We start from the raw sequence: 18,131 nt of genomic DNA, 5'->3' as shown, positions 1-18,131 counted from the left end.
AGGAGACAGTGTTTCCCACTGAAGTTGTGCCTACTTGACAAATGCTCTTTGTAGATTTTTTTTTCTTGTTTATATGTAAAATATAATGAAATAAAAACATTTACAGGTACAAAACTCGGATAGATGGATAGATGCTGAAATGTACAACATACACAATAAAATCCTCAGTGAACACTGATCTGTGTTTATATGAGTCCAATCTCCACAATGTTAAAAGAAAATGAAACTGTGTTGAACTTAATTAATGAGATAATTAATGATCAAATAACTGATGATTGAGCATTTGGTAAAATAAACTGCAAGTAAAAGGCATTAAATCTCTCAAGATCTGATCAAACATCTCCACAAACAGCATTACCAGCTTCACTTATTACTAACCAGACTGACTTTATTTCTGTCACACGTCTACAGAAGTTCATATTGAGAATTACCAGTTTTAGATGTTGATGATTGTTTCATTTGAAGTCACCATCATGGTGGAGAGTGTTTGCTTTAGTTAGGCTATTGGTCCTTGTGCTTCTCCAATCAGATTTCTTTGGCTGTTATAACTAGTATTGGGAAACTGAGGCTTTTAGCAAATTGTGCCAAACAGTGGTTCATTATTCAAAGCTTTAAAGGGATAGTTCACCCAAAAATGAAAATTTGGTGTTTATTTACTTACCCCCAGAGCATCCAAGATGTAGTTGATTTTGTTTCTTCAGTAGAACATAAATTATGATTTTTAACTTCAACCGTTGATGTCTGTCAGTCTTACATTTCGAGTCAATGGTCACACAGTTTATAAGAGTCAATACACGTGCACAGACGAATCCAAATTAAACCTTGCGGCTCGTGACAGCACATTGAGGTCCTAAGACACGAAACGATCGGTTTGTGCTAGAAACCGAACAGTATTTATATCATTTTTTTACCTCTAAAACACCACTATGTCCAACTGCGTCCAGCAATCGCTTGGTGATGTCTGATCGCGCTCTGACAACGACAGTGATGTCTAGCACTCATTGAAGTATAACCGCGAGACATCACTGTCGTTGTCAGAGCGCGACAACGACAGTGATGTCTCGACTAGATGATGAACATCAGCTAGGAATGATATTGAATGTAATTGTTGTATTTATTTAAAAATGTAATTATATGTATTTATTTATTTCACAAATTTCACACAAGTTAACAGCAGAGGTGGACATTCCAGGGGTCAGAAAGTAAAAGTCCTGCCATATTTTTATTCCACCCACTGAAGCATTAATGAGATAAATAAGTGATTAATTGAGTGATGATTGAGCATTATTGAAGACACCTGATGATAACAAGCAGAATCACCAAAGGAGAAAATCACAATTTTTAAGTTACCATCATCGAGGTCAGGGTTTGTTTTAGTTGAGCTCTTGACCCTTGACTGTTTAATATTAGATTTTATTTGGGCAGTTTTAAGTGCATTAAAACCAAACAGACAAGCAAAGAGAAAAGATGATCAGGTGTTGTTGGTTGTGTTTTTACATAAACATTATTTGATCTGAATCACTGAACCCACTTAGAGCCCAATCTCTGAGTTAGATTTACATTATTGATTACAGCAGCACTGTGATTCTGCAGAAGATCAGCTTTTACAATACAATTTTTTTTTTTTTAAGAGTTCTGATTTTTAAAAAAAACAGAGCTCATTTAAACACACAAACATCAAGAATCATCCTGTGAATCTCAACAGTGGTGGCCATCATAAAGCATGTTGCAGTGCATTCTGGGAGCCACCAATCAAAATTCATCCATGGCTCCCATCATGCATTGCTGTATGAATAAATTATGAGCTAAAATGTCTTAGTAATTTCATTTATTCTCACTATTAAAATTTTGCTGTTTTTCTGTGACTTTTTAGTAGCTTGTTTTCTAATGTTCAGAGTTGATCTGTTGATTAGAATATGTTGCTTGTCACCGTTGTTGAGATTCACAGGCTGATTCTTGATGTCTGTGTGTGCCTAAAAGAATTTTTCTTTTTTTTGTGATAAGGACAACTTTAAAAAAAAAATAAAAAAATTCTGTATTGTATAAGCTGATCTTCTGCAGAATCACAGTGCTGCTGTAACCAATAATGTAAATCTAACTCAGAGATTGAACTCTAAATGAGTTCAGTGATTCAGATCAAATAATGATTATGTGAAAACATAACCAACACCTGATCATCTTTCAACTTTGCTTGTCTGGTTGGTATTAATGCAGCTAAAACTGCCCAAACATAATCTAATACTAAAAAGGCAAGGGTCAAGAGCTCAACTAAAACAAACCCTGACCTCGATGATGGTAACTTAAAAATTGTGATTTTCTCCTTTGGTGATTCTGCTTCTTATCATCGGGTGTCTTCAATAATGCTCAATCATCACTCAATTTATCACTTAATTATCTCATTAATGCTTCAGTGGGTGGAATAAAAATATGGCAGGACTTTTACTTTCTGACCCCTGGAATGTCCACCTCTGGTTAACAGAGCTTAGTCAGAATCAGAGGTGGACATTCCAGGGGTCAGAAAGTAAAAGTCCTGCCATATTTTTATTCCACCCACTGAAGCATTAATGAGATAAATAAGTGATTAATTGAGTGATGATTGAGCATTATTGAAGACACCTAAAGATAACAAGCAGAATCACCAAAGGAGAAAATCACAATTTTTAAGTTACCATCATCGAGGTCAGGGTTTGTTTTAGTTGAGCCCTTGACTTTTTAACATTAGGTTTTGTTTGGGCAGTTTTAACTGCATTAAAACCAAACAGACAAGCAAAGTTAAAAGATGATCAGGTGTTGTTGGTTATGTTTTTACATATTTGATCTGAATCACTGAACTCATTAGAGCCCAATCTCTGAGTTAGATTTACATTATTGATTGCAGCAGCACTGTGATTCTACGGCACAAGATCAGCTTTTACAATCCAATTTTTTTTTTTTTTTTTAAGAGTTCTGATTTAAAAAAACAGAGCTCATTTAAACACACAGACATCAAGAATCATTCTGTGAATCTCAACAGTGGTGGCCATCATAAAGCATGTTGCAGTGCATTCTGGGAGCCACCAATCAAAATTCATCCATGGCTCCCATCATGCATTGCTGTATGAATAAATTATGAGCTAAATTGTCTTAGTAATTTCATTTATTCTCACTATTAAAATTTTGCTGTTTTTCTGTGACTTTTTAATAGCTTGTTTTCTAATGTTCAGAGTTGATCTGTTGATCAGAATATGTTGCTTGTCACCGTTGTTGAGATTCACAGGCTGATACTTGATGTCTGTGTGTGCCCAAAAGAATATATATATTTTTTGTTTGTGATAAGGACAACTTTTTTTTTTTTTTTTTTAATTCTGTATTGTATAAGCTGATCTTCTGCAGAATCACAGTGCTGCTGTAATCAATAATGTAAATCTAACTCAGAGATTGGGCTCTACATGAGTTCAGTGATTCAGATCAAATAATGATTTTGAGAAAACATAACCAACCTGATCATCTTTTAACTTTTTCTGGTTGGTTTTAATGCAGTTAAAACTGCCCAAACAAATTCTAATATTAAAAAGTGAAGGGTCAAGAGCTCAACTAAAACAAACCCTGACCTCGATGATGGTAACTTAAAAATTGTGATTTTCTCCTTTGGTGATTCTGCTTGTTATCATCAGGTGTCTTCAATAATGCTCAATCATCACTCAATTTATCACTTAATTATCTCATTAATGCTTCAGTGGATGAGATAAAAATATGGCAGGACTTTTACTTTCTGACCCCTGGAATGTCCACCTCTGGTCAGAATATGCATCATACAGAATTTTTCATAAGGTTGTTAGGGATAGATGAATACTCCATCTCCAGTTTTTGACAAAACTATAAATGTAATGTTAAACCACCACTCTTGGGAAATCAGTAGAACAGTTACTCCAAAACACTGGGTCACATAAAGAATAAATTATTCTGTGTGGATAAATATGTGATCAAATGTCTGCTTTCTCTAGAGGTATTGTGTCCTGTAAACACAGCAGTTGAAGACTTAAAAATGGAGCCTGATATTGAGGGTCCCATCAAACCTGGATACAGGTTAAAATTTTCATGCAGTAGAGAAGGGCTGAAATTAAAAGGACAGAGAGAAATCACCTGTCAGTCAAATGGAGAATGGAGCAGCCCTTTTCCTACATGTGAAGGTAAGACCACAGATGGTAAAAGCCTCGGACTGGACAAAGATAGATCAAAGATAGATCTGTTGTTCACATGGAGGATGCTTGATTGATCTGATCTTTCTGTTTTTAGAGGTAATGTGTGTTGCAAACCTGACAGTGAACATGAGATCAGATGAACACCTGGGGCCTGAGATTTCAGTCAGACCTGGAGACATCATAACTCTTTCTTGTGTTGGAAGGGAATTACAAGGACAGAGCAAAATCCGCTGCTTGCCAGATGGAAAATGGAACCCTCCATTCCCTAAATGTGTAGGAGGTAAGATTACATGCTGCTAACACTTTACCAGAGGTGGAAAGTCCAGGGGTCAGAAAGTAAAAGTCCTGCCATATTTTTATTCCACCCACTGAAGCAGTGTTAAAGTTAATTAAGATAATTAGCCAAAGTTAATTAGATAATTAAGCCAAGTAAAACCTAATACTAAAGAGTCAAGGGTCAAGAGCTCAATTAAAGCAAACCCTTATCTAGGTGTCTTAAAAATTGTGATTTTTTTCTCCTTTGGTGATTCTGCTTGTTATCATCAGGTGTCTTCAATAAGGGTCAATAATCACTAAGGCTCAATTAATCACTTAATTATCTTATTAAATTTTACACTACTTCAGTGGGTGTAATAAAAAATTTGGCAGGACTTTTACTTTCTGACCCTGGACTTTCCACCTCTGCACTACAGGCCGTTTAACGTAACACTGAATCAGTGTTGGAGTTAATGAGATAATTAGGTGATAACGAGCAGAATCACTGAAGGACAGAGAAACAACAAGAACTACAACTTCAGCCACAGCCTTCGATGAAATCAACTGAAGATAAAAGACATTAAATCTCTCAAGATCTGATCAAACATCTCCACAAACAGCATTACCAGCTTCACTTATTACTAACCAGACTGACTTTATTTCTGATATATATATACAAAAGTTGTTATTGAGAATTACCCAGAGTTGGGTAATCCAGGGGTCAAAGAGTAAAAGTCCTGCCATATTTTTATTCCACCCACTGAAGCATTAATGAGATAAATAAGTGATTAATTGAGTGATGATTGAGCATTATTGAAGACACCTGATGATAACAAGCAGAATCACTAAAGGAGAAAATCACAATTTTTAAGTTACCATCATCGAGGTCAGGGTTTGTTTTAGTTGAGCTCTTGACCCTTGACTTTTTAATATTAGGTTTTGTTTGGGCAGTTTTAACTGCATTAAAACCAACCAGACAAACAAAGTTAAAAGATAATCAGGTGTTGTTGGTTATATTTTCTCATAATCATTATTTGATCTGAATCACTGAATTCACTGAGCTCTGAACATTAGAAAACAAGCTACTAAAAAGTCACAGGAAAAACAGCAAAATTTTAATAGTGAGAATAAACAAAATGAATAAGACAATTCAGCTCATAATTTATTCATGCAGCAATGCATGATGGGAGCCATGTTGAGATTCACAGGATGATTCTTGATGTCTGTGTGTTTAAATGAGCTCTGTTTTTTTTTTTTTTTTTTTTTTAAATCAGAACTCTAAAAAAAAAAAAGAAAAAAAATTGTATTGTAAAAGCTGATCTTGTGCCGTAGAATCACAGTGCTGCTGTAATCAATAATGTAAATCTAACTCAGAGATTGGGCTCTAATGAGTTCAGTGATTCAGATCAAATATGTAAAAACATAACCAACAACACCTGATCATCTTTTAACTTTGGTTGTCTGTTTGGTTTTAATGCAGTTAAAACTGCCCAAACAAAAACTAATGTTAAAAAGTCAAGGGCTCAACTAAAACAAACCCTGACCTCGATGATGGTAACTTAAAAATTGTGACTTTCTCCTTTGGTGATTCTGCTTGTTATCATCAGGTGTCTTCAATAATGCTCAATCATCACTCAATTAATCACTTATTTATCTCATTAATGCTTCAGTGGGTGGAATAAAAATATGGCAGGACTTTTACTCTTTGACCCCTGGATAACTCTGGAATTACCAGAGGTTTAGATGTTGATGATTTGTTGAAAATAATAGTGTGGTTTGATGTCACCATTATCAAGGTCAGCAGTTGCTTTAGTTAGTCAGTTTTTCTCTACTTTTTTAATGTTAGTTTTTTTTTTTTTTGGCTGCCGTAGCTGTTTGTTATGGCAATAATGACAAGAGAAAATGTGATCAGCTGCTTTATGATAAGAGTTTAACTGTCATGTAGTGGCTTAATTCACCGATCTAAAGACTGAGCTTTATATGAATAAAATGTTAAGTTTGTGTTAGATCTCTTCTAGAAGTACAATGATAAAACGGTTTTAATCAGAAAAGCTGAGTGAGTTTTAAAACACATTGTACACTAAACACTTTAAAACTCCAGCAGAACTTCCTCTCACACAGACATCAAGAATCAGCGTATGAATCTCAACAATGGTGACATGCTTCATGCCACAATGCATTCTGGGTGCATAATGAATAAAAAAACAGCATTGTGGCATGAAGCATGTCACCATCGTTGAGATTCATATGCTGATTCTTGATGTCTGTGTGAGAGGAAGTTCTGCTGGAGTTTTAAAGTGTTTAGTGTACAATGTGTTTTAAAACTCATTCAGCTTTTCTGGTCAAAAGTAAATAATAAAACAAAGTTAGTAAGATATTGCTCGTATTAAATTCAGTTATGAGATCAATGAATTAAACCACTACACAATGATTATATCCTTATCATGAAGCAGTCACAGCATCAGATTGTGTTTTCTCTTGTTTTCTTGCTATAACTATTCAGTTACAGCAGTCAGAGAAACTCCAACATTACAAAGACAAGTCAAACTACACAACTAAAGAAAACACTGATCACTATGATGGTAACATAAAAACTCTCAAACAAATTTCAATAAAACATCAACAACAACAAAACTCTGTCTCCTAATTCTCAATAAGAGCTTCTGTATATGGAGTTGTTTAATCATCCTCTGCTGAGATCTTGAGAGATTTAATGTCTTCTTTTATCTAAGGCTGCGGCTGAAGTCAGTTGTAGCTCTAATGTTTTTGTTTTTCTGTTCTTGTGTTTCTTTTTCCTTCGTTGATTCTGCTTGTTAACAGCTGCTATCTTCAATAATTCTCAATCATCACTTTAATTAATTATTTAATTATCTCATTAAATCCAACACTGATTCAATGTTACATTTAACAGCCTGTAGTGTGCACTCTGAACAATGTTCATTTTATCTGGGCTAAACCATGTGGGCCCTACATGGGTGCGCTGGCTGGGAGATATCCCACCAACAGGATTGTGACAGTTAAAAGATTAAACACCTTAGATAGAGACCAGACTCTGCTATCAGTGAGTCAGACCACTTTATGATGACTATCATCACTTAAAAAGTGACTTAAACCTAAGATTTTTTTTTTCTTTTTTGTTGTAACAAACATGCCTCAGAAACACACAGTTAAAGCAATTGGAGAAATATTAATGTTAAAGTGTCAAGAGTCAAGAGCTCAACTAAAGCAAGTACTAACCACCAGAATGGTAACTTCAAACCTTATTATTTTATTCAATAAAACATCAACATCTAAACCTCTGTTAATTCTCAATAATAACTTTAATATGAAATAAAGTCAGGATTGTAATAAGTGAAGATGCTGAGATCTTGAGAGATCTGTTAGTGTTTCTTGGGTAACTCTTTACTTGAAGGGGTGTGCATAAGACTGACATGACGCCTTCATAATCATGACATGACACATGTCATGTGAACATATGACACATATGAAGGAGGTTTTATGAATGTTTATGACAACTGCCATTAAGTGTCATTCGCTCAATTATGTCATTTTTAATGCAAAGATGACATTGTTTGAGATGTCTTTGTTACAACAACTTGACATAAACCAACACATCATAACCTGTCAGTGTCTTTGTCATGACAACTTGACATCATTTAGCTTTATGGGTTAACATTACATTAAAGTGTCATGTGGTTGGTTTTGACAATGGCTGTCATGAGGCCATTATAATAGTGTCATGAATATGTATCTTGAGCTCAAGTACAGTGGTACAAATTGAACTTGTCATTAAAATGTCATTAAGTGACAATACTCTGACAAATAATTTTATAACAGCGTCATGACTATTTTTCATTTCATGTTTTTTTTTTTTGTTTTTTTTTAAGTTTCCTCCAACAGAAGGTCAGATAATAGACAATTTCACATTTCGTAAAAAAAGATGACACTGTTATAAAATAATGGTAACACTTTATTTTAGGGTCTTGCTTATTACTATTAGCATTCATATGGCTAAAATATTGGCTATTTATTAGTACTTATAAAGCACATATTAATGCCTTATCACAGCAAAATCCCGAGTGTTAAATGAACACCCAAAGTGTACATATGACTCCATCTTACCAGGTGTTAAAAAGTAACACTGACGCAGTGTTAAAGTTAATGAGATAATTGATTGATGATTGAGTGATGATTGACAATTAGTGGAGACACCTGATGTTAATAAGCAGAATCACTGAAGAAACAACAAGAGAAAAAGAGAGAGACACAACATCTACAACTGACTTCCAGCCATTAAACATTATTACACTTATTATTAACCAGTTTGATTTGATTTCTGTCATACATCAACAAAAGTTCTTACTGAGAATGAACAGATGTTTAGATGTTAATGTTTTAATGAAAGTTTAGTTTGAAGTCACCATGATGGTGAAAAGCATTTCCTTTAGTTGGGCTCTTGACTCTATTTACTAATATTAATTTATCTCTGGCTGCTCTAACTTTGTGTTTGTAGAGCACATTTGTTATGGTCAGAGAAACTATGTTCTGGGCTGTGTTTCCTAAAAGTGCAGTGAGCCTAAGTTGATCAATTTAGATTTGCAATGCTTTGGGAAGCACAGTCAGAATGGTTGTGTTTTCTCATTGTGAAATGGTCAGATTCATTGGTGACATCCAGTATTAACTGATGTTATATTATTTCTTTACAGTAAATCTGTTGAGATCCAGCAGAGCTGTTCATTTAACACTGGGGATTTTGCTGTGATTCTGCATGACCATATTTTACATTCTTAATCCTACCCAATACCTAAACCTAACAATTAACTATAATAAGCAGTAAATTAAGAGTTTATTGAGGGAGAAGTCATAGTTAATCGTTTATATATGTGTTACCTATACTGAAGTGCACAGCAAAATCCCCAGTGTTAAATGAACACCCAAAGTGTACATATGACTCCATCTTACCGGGAGTTAAAAAGTAACACTGAAGCAGTGTTAAAGTTAATGAGATAATTGATTGATGATTGAGTGATGATTGACAATTAGTGGTGACACCTGATGTTAATAAGCAGAATCATTGAAAGAACGAGAGAAAAAAGGTGTTAATTAATGTTTTATGGAATATTTCATTTCAAGTCACCATGAAAGAGGTCAGCGTTTGCTTTAGTTGGGCTCTTGACTCTTTACCTTTTATTATTAATTTTTTTCTGACTGCTCCAACTTTGTGTTTGTAAAGCACATTTGTTATAGTCAGAGAAAAAAGGATCTGGTCACAATATAATTTTATGAACGTCAAATTATGCCTGTTGTCATTTAGAGTCTAAATCTCTGACTGAGTGCTTGATGTGTAGCTTTAGTGTTAATGATTGTAGTCCTGTGATTTTACAGCTTGAGATCCAACATCAGGAAGACCTTTTTTTTTTTTTTTTTTTCTTTAAGAATAATACATTATGAACTGAAGCTTCAGTTTAAACACACAGACATCAAGAATCAGCATATGATTCTCAAGAACGGTGACGATAAATAAATACAAAATACTGACAAACAGATCAACTCTGAACATCATAAAACAAGCTACTGTCACAACAAAACAACAGAGAAATAAAGCAAACATGAACAATCTACGAAAATTACAGGACAATTCAGCTGCATAATTTATTCATGCAGCAATGCATGATGGGAGCCATGGATGAGTTTTGATTGGTGGCTCCCATCATGCACTGCAACATGAAGCACTTTGTTTGATTGTCACCATTGTTGAGGGTCATATGCTGATTCTTGATGTCTGTGTGTGTTTCAAAAAAACCCTTCAGATCATAAAAGCTCTGCTGGATTTCAACAGATTTACTGTAAAGAAATATAACATCTATAACACCAGTTAATACTGGATTTCACAATGAGAAAACACAACCATTCTGACTGTGCTTCCCAAAGCATTGGAAACCTAAATTGATCAATTTTGGCTCACAGCACTTTTGGGAAACACAGCCCAGACCATAGTTTCTCTGGTCATAACAAATGTGCTTTACAAACACAAAGTTGGAGCAGCCAGAGATAAATTAATGTTAATAAATAGAGTCAAGAGCCCAGCTAAAGGAAATGCTTTTCACCATCATGGTGACTTCAAACTAAACTTTCATTAAAACATTAACATCTAAACATCTTTTAATTCTCAGTAAGAACTTTTGTTGATGTATGACAGAAATAAAATTAAACTGGTTAATAATAAGTGTAATAATGTTTAATGGCTGGAAGTCAGTTGTAGATGTTGTGTCTCTCTCTTTTTCTCTTGTTGTTTCTTCAGTGATTCTGCTTATTATCATCAGGTGTCTCCACTAATTGTCAATCATCACTCAATCATCAATCAATTATCTCATTAACTTTAACACTGCTTCAGTGTTACTTTTTAACACCTGGTAAGATGGAGTCATATGTACACTTTGGGTGTTCATTTAACACTGGGGATTTTGCTGTGTGTTACCAAAATAATGTAATGTAATGTTAACCCATAAAGCTAAGTAGTTTTTTAAGTTTGATAATTAATCAGCTATGTCATGTTTATGACAGGTTATGATGTTTTGCTAATGTCAAGTTGTCATGACAAAGACACTGACAGGTTATGATGTGTTGGTTTATGTCAAGTTGTCGTAACAAAGACATCTCAAACAATGTCATCTTTGCATTAAAAATGACATAATTGAGTGAATGACACTTAATGGCAGTTGTCATAAACATTCATAAAACCTCCTTCATATTCATGACACGTGTCATGTCAAGATTATGAAGGTGTCATGTCAGTCTTATGCACACCCCTTCAAGTAAAGAGTTACCGTTTCTTGTTCTGTTCAGATTTAGAGGATTTCTATCATGTGTTTTGTGAGTCACCATTGTGCTGGAGAGTAGAGCCTGTGCTTCAGTCCAGGATGAGCCAGAAAACATCAATGTTATACTGCATGTTGCTTTATTTCAGAGGCAGTTACATAGTAAGTCATTCATTCACGTGTGGTTTTTTCTGGTTAAATACAAGAGATTTAACAGGCATTAGACAACGTTGCAAAATCAAGTTTTTTTTTTTGTCCAGCATTCTCAATTTTTCTGATGCATGTTCTTAGGATTAAATTGCCGTTAAGGATTAAGTTGTGCAGGACCTGTGTTCGACAGTAACGCAACAACATGTCAGTAACTGTGTTCATTCTAATGCCTGATCTGATGATCTTTGTCTGTGTGTCAGTCAATCAAACCTGTGACTAAACGTCAACTTGCGTTGTTTCTCTTAATAGGATGAAAATAATCTGTTTATCAGCAATTAAATTATATAAAGAAAGCGATCAAAGAAAGCTCCTTTTGCAATCGTTGGAGCAGCGCGCGCTGAAGCTGTCAATCAAACAGCGTGAGTTTATCAGTGACTGACGTGCAAAACTCAACAAATCTTTTAGTTATATCGTGTTTGCACTGTTAGTGAAGATGAAAGCATTTGTTAGTGTACAGAAATTGAGCTTCAATGATGAGATCACTGCTTTCATTCACTCAACATGTCTGTGATCAGCTACAGTGTTCATCTCTGCAAACTTTCATGTCATAATCTAAATATAACGCCACAGATCTAATGTAATGCAAAGATGCAAAGATGTCAGCCAATCACAGCAGTGGGCATTTACACTGAAGTCTCACAGCAGACACGGCCCTTAAAACAGAGCGTTCAAACCAGAGGGCAAAAATCAGGGTAGGAAAAATGCCTTTAATTTATAAATTATGACAATTTTGGATGTAAAAAGCATACTAACATTATAAGTGCACTCCAGGAAACATTATAAAACAATAAACCAACGCAGTTCATGACCCCTTTAAGTGGTTAATGCCACAATTACTAATTAACTTTGCTTTTCCTCAGGGAAATGTGTGTCACCACCACTTGTGGACTTTGCAGATACAACAGAAATGACAAAAAGGGAATACAATTCAGGGGAGAAAGTTGAATACACCTGCTTTAATAAATACACACTGGATCAGCGTCACCCCTACTCCAAATACTTGACCTGTGAAGATGGAGAATGGAGAGGGAATATTAAGTGCTTAAGTAAGTATGAACACTACACCATCAAAAACGTGCAAAGACATTCTCACTGTATATTGTTTTATTTTTAAATTTTGATGTAATCTTGTAGTTGAAGTTCCCACACAGCAAAAGGACTCCGTATCGGATCCACCACGGAGGTATCGCGCAGAGGTGGAAAGTCCAGGGCTCAGAAAGTGAAAGTCCAGGGCTCAGAAAGTAAAAGTCCTGACATATTTTTTTTCCACCCACTGAAGCAGTGTTAAAGTTAATGAGATAGTTAAGTGATTAATTGAGAGATGATTGAGCATTATTGAAGACACCTGATGATAACAAGCAGAATCACCAAAGGAGAAAATCACAATTTTTAAGACACCATCACAGAGGTCAGGGTTTGTTTTAGTTGGGCTCTTGACCCTTGACTTTTTAACATTAGAATTTACTTGGGCAGTTTTAACTGCATTAAAACTAACCAGACAAGCAAAGTTAAAACATGATCAGGTGGTGTTGGTTATGTTTTCACATAACCATTATTTGATCTGAATCACTGAACTCATTTAGAGCCCAATCTCTGAGTTAGATTTACATTATTGATTACAGCAGCACTGTGATTCTACAGCACAAGATCCAGTTTTTTTTTTTTTTCAAAATAATTCAAAGGTTTCATCAAAAGTTCTTAGGAAAAAAGCCCTCATTTAGACACACAGAGATCAAGAATCATCCTGTGAATCTCAACAGTGGTGGCCATCATAAAGCATGTTGCAGTGCATTCTGGGTGCCACCAATCAAAACTCATCCACGGCTCCCATCATGCATTGCTGCATGAATAAATTATGAGCTGAATTGTTTTAGTAATTTTCTTTATTCTCACTATTTTGTTTTTTGCTGTTTTTATGGGACTTTTTAGTAGCTTGTTTTCTAATGTTCAGAGTTGATCTGTTGATCAGAATATGTTGCTTGTCACCGTTGTTGAGATTCACAGGCTGATTCTTGATGTCTGTGTGTGCCTAAAAGAAAGTTTTTTTTGTTTTATTCAGAACAACTTTTGTGAAACCCTTTGGATTATACTGATAAAGCTGATTTTGTGCTGTAATCAATAATGTAAATCTAACTCAGAGATTGGGCTCTAAATGAGTTCAGTGATTCAGATCAAATAATGATTATGTGAAAACATAACCAACGTTACCTGACCAGCTTTTCTCTTTGCTTGTCTGGCTGTTATAATTCAGTTAAAACTGCCCAAACAAATTCTAATATTAAAAAGTGAAGGGTCAAAAGCCCAACTAAAGCAAACCCTGACCTCTGTGATGGTGTCTTAAAAATTGTGATTTTCTCCTTTGGTGATTCTGCTTGTTATCATCAGGTGTCTTCAATAATGCTCAATCATCACTCAATTAATCACTTATTTATCTCATTAATGCTTCAGTGGGTGGAAAAAAATATGGCAGGACTTTTACTTTCTGAGCCCTGGACTTTCCACCTCTGCCGCGAACGGACCCGTATCGGAGTCCACTTGCTCGCAGTGACGGATCCGCAACGAAGGCGGATCACGGACCCGCCTTGGCTTCGCGCTGCATCCGCTCCGCATCCGCGATTAAAACCTTACCTCCGCGGCGGGTCCGTTTGGGACCCGCAAATTGATACAACCGTTACAGTAAAGGCGCGTGCGCGTCCGCGGATCCGACATGGGTCCGCTCAGGATCCGCTGATTGACAGTAGAATTTATGGTGCCGCCCGGATGCGGATCTGATCCTCTGGGCAGCGTCAAAACGGATGTGACAGTCACGCGGGTTTGGCGACTTGAATGCGGATCCGCCACGGAGTCCCTTGCTGTGTGGGTTGTAGTTCTGGTTCTGATGAATCAATGAATGTATCCTGTAACACTGAGAGTGAGATGTTGGGTTTGTTTCAGAGCCCTGTTCAGTGTCTCTGGAGTTAATGGATAAAAGAGGTATAGAGCTGCGATGGCGTGAACGGGAAAAGATTTTCTCACCACATGGGGATAAAATCGAATTTAGGTGTCAGAGAGGCAAATCTTCAATAGGCCTAAAACAAACATGTAATGATGGAGAGATGGATTTGCCTCTGTGTGAGTGACAGTGAATAAAACATCACTGAAGCATCAGCTGTTCTACAAAGCAAATCAAATGAAGCCGATCAAAATAAAACATTTTTCCCCAATTCAGTTTCTCTGTTTTGGAATTCCTGCAATTAAAATTAAATAAGTGATAAAAGCAACATGTTAAAAATGTGTGTTTATAAAAACAACATGAACAACAGCTGAGTATATGTTTATTGTACAATGTTTATACAATGAAAAACTTTTCATAAATTGATTGCAAAAAGTCTGTATAAAGAGACAGTTGCAAATAATAAACTTTCTTTTTGTCTGGGTTTCCTGCTGATTACAAATGTGACCACTGACATGTTTATATGTAATACGATCAGAGGTGGAAAGTCCAGGGGTCAGAAAGTAAAAGTCCTGCCATATTTTTATTCCACTCACTGAAATTGTATTCAATTTAATAATATAATAAAGTGGTTAATTGAGTGATGATTTAGCATTATTGAAGACACCTGATGATTTAGCATTATTGAAGACACCTGATGATAACAAGCAGAATCACCAAAGGAGAAAATCACAATTTTAAGTCACTATCATGGAGATCAGTATTTGCTCTTGACCATTGACTCTTTAGTATTAGGTTTAATTTGGCTATTTAACTGAGTTATAACAGCCAGACAAACAAAGAGAAAAGACAATTAGGTGATACTGGTTATGTTTTCACATAATTATTATTTGACCTGAATCACCAAACTCATTTAGAGTCACGTCCGGTCAGTGTAACGCTTCACAATTCAATTTTCAGACCATACAATGCAAATGCAAAAATGAAAAATTGAAACCAGACGTTCATTTTTCTTGTTTTTCGGTTACATCATTAATGGATTTTTGTCATTTTTCCCCTTTTTTCAATTTTACTTTTGCTAAATTATGACTTTAGAAACAATAATTTGAATAAATGAAATCTAACCGATTTTCTATTTTTTCCAGTTTTTGTCTTGTAATTTGCGCCGTGGTCTGTACCATTATCAAGGGGGTGTGGCTGCGGACTACTATCATTTCATTAATGTAACTGCTTTATTTACACTGCATGCATGTTGAGGAGTAAAAAGACTGAACACAGAGGATGACCTTTTTCACCCAAAGTGCTATCATTTTTATTATTAATATATTAACTGTGCTAAATATAAGGCAGTCTCGGACTGGCATCACGAGCAGCTGCACAGCAAAAACTGCAGTGTTAAATTAACTCTCCTGGGAGTATATGTGAGACCATACTCAAGAGTGTTAAAGTGTTAAAATAAGAGTGTTAAATGAACACTGAAGCGGTGTTAAAGTTAATGAGTTAATTAAGTGATTAACAGTGATGATTGACCATTATTGAAGACACCTGATGATAACAAGCAGAATCACCAAAGGAGAAAATCACAATTTTTAAGCCACCATCGTGGAGATGAGGGTTTGCTTTAGTTGGGCTCTTGACCCTTGACATTTTAAAATAAAATTTTGTTTGGGCTGTTTTAGCTGAGTTATAACATCTAGACAAACAAATGGAAAGATAAACAGGTGGTGTTGGTTGTGTTTTTGCATAATCATTATTTGACCTGAATCACTGAACTCATTTAGAGCCCAATCTCTGAGTTAGATTTACATTATTGATTATAGCAGCACTGTGACTCTACAGCACAAGATTAGTGATGTGTCGTTCTTGAACGATTCGTTCATTTTGAACGGGTGATTCGTTCAGTCGCGCATGTGCAATATTCTACAGGTTCTGTATTGCTAGTAGTAGTTCACCTGATGATTCAATTGATTAGTTCATTTCATGAGTCTTTCGGGTTTTGAGTCGTTCCTTAATCACGTGACAGACCCATACACTAAACCAATGCATTCTGAGCCGGAAAGAGAATTGATTAGTTCTTTTTATGAGTCTTTCGGGTTTTTGAGTCCTTCCTTAATCACGTGACAGACCCATACACTATGCTGTGTGACCCAAGCACATTATATTTATTAGTAAATAACGTTAACTCTCCAGTTTTGTTTGAGTTTGTGTTACAACTGTTAAAGCTGAAGTTATCATAACCTTGATGTTTTAAACTAACATTAATAATTCAAATTCAAAATGTTATTTGCTTTTAATTTATGTCATTATGTCCTTTTTGAGCAATCTTCTTATATTAGACCAATATGTCAAGTCTGCCTAGGAAAAGCAATTATTATAACAGCAAACTCAAAATTGGAGTAAAAATGAACAAACTAGGCTATAAATACTTTGTATTGTAGGCTTGGATTATTATATTATTATAGCCTAGTGTTTATTTACAGATAGACAGTCAAAAAGATAAATTAATCAATATTTTATTTATAACAGGGCTTTATTTATTTATAATAACACACCACAGATCCTCAAAAAAAAACAGTAACAAAAACAGTGACAGAAATGTCAGAAATAGCGTATGGGTCTGTCACGTGTTTAAGGAACGACTCAAAAACCCGAAAGACTCATGAAGAGAGCTAATCAATTCTCTTTCCGGCTCAGAATGCATTGGTTTAGCATGGGACTGCCTGTCACGTCATTAAGGAATGACTTAAACCCGAAGACTTGTCAGACAAGAGGTGAGGTGAGCTTAATCAGCTTGTCATAAACTGAAGACCCAGGTAATGAATTAATCATTTCTGAATCTTATAGCATTGTAGTTTTGTATTGTTTGTAGTGGGATCAACGTTTGTATAAGTAGTAGATGTGTTGGGGAAGTAACACGTAACATTTTAATTACATTTTGCTAAAATGAACAAAATGACTCGAAAAAAGATTCGTTCATTTTGTTGAACAAGACTCAAAAGTCCGAGTCAGTAAAATGATCCGAACTTCCCATCACTACACAAGATCAGCTTTATCAATATAATCTGAAGGATTTCTCAAAAGTTGTTCTGATTTAAAAACGAAAGTTATTTTAGGCACACACAAACATCAAGAATCAGCCTGTGAATCTCAACAACGGTGACAAGCAACATATTCTGATCAACAGATCAACTCTGAACATTAGAAAACAAGCTACTAAAAAGTCACATAAACAGAACAAAATAAAATATGAGAATAAAAGAAATTACTAAGACAATTCAGCTCATAATTTATTCATGCAGCAATGCATGATGGGAGGCATGGATGAATTTTGATTTGTGGCTCCCAGAATGCACTGCAACATGCCTTATTATTCTCACCACTGTTGAGATTCACAGGATGATTCTTGATGTCTGTGTGTGCCTAATTTTTTTTTTTTAACCCAGAACAACATTTGAGAAATTCTTCAGATTGTTTTGATAAAGCTGATCTTGTGCTGTATAATCACAGTGCTGCTGTAATCTATAATGTAAATCTAACTCAGAGATTGGACTCTAAATGAGTTCAGTGATTCAGGTCAAACAATGATTATGTGAAAACATAACCAACACCACCTGATTATCTTTTCCATTTGTTTGTCTGGATGTTATAACTCAGTTAAAACAGCCCAAACAAAATTTTATTTAGTTCTTGTTATGTTCTTATCATAAAGCAGCTGACTATATTTTCTCTTGTCAT

General features: G+C 35.2%; 1 protein-coding gene across 1 annotated transcript in view; it reads left to right on the top strand.

Annotated features, from left to right (window-relative positions):
- LOC125252936 (coagulation factor XIII B chain-like) overlaps positions 1-14,880 on the top strand; it is a 42,670-nt gene extending 27,790 nt beyond the window's left edge. Inside the window, exons 5-8 of the mRNA XM_048166619.1 lie at positions 3,984-4,169; positions 4,276-4,461; positions 12,325-12,510; positions 14,399-14,880. Of these exons, the coding sequence (XP_048022576.1) occupies positions 3,984-4,169; positions 4,276-4,461; positions 12,325-12,510; positions 14,399-14,583 (743 nt within the window). The 3' untranslated portion in view covers positions 14,584-14,880. The remainder of the gene's footprint in view (positions 1-3,983; positions 4,170-4,275; positions 4,462-12,324; positions 12,511-14,398) is intronic.
- Positions 14,881-18,131: the final 3,251 nt, after the last annotated feature.

The sequence above is a fragment of the Megalobrama amblycephala genome, linkage group LG2 (genome assembly GCF_018812025.1).
Source record: "Megalobrama amblycephala isolate DHTTF-2021 linkage group LG2, ASM1881202v1, whole genome shotgun sequence".
Classification (NCBI taxonomy): domain Eukaryota; kingdom Metazoa; phylum Chordata; class Actinopteri; order Cypriniformes; family Xenocyprididae; genus Megalobrama; species Megalobrama amblycephala.
This window is presented reverse-complemented; position numbering and strand designations above follow the sequence as displayed.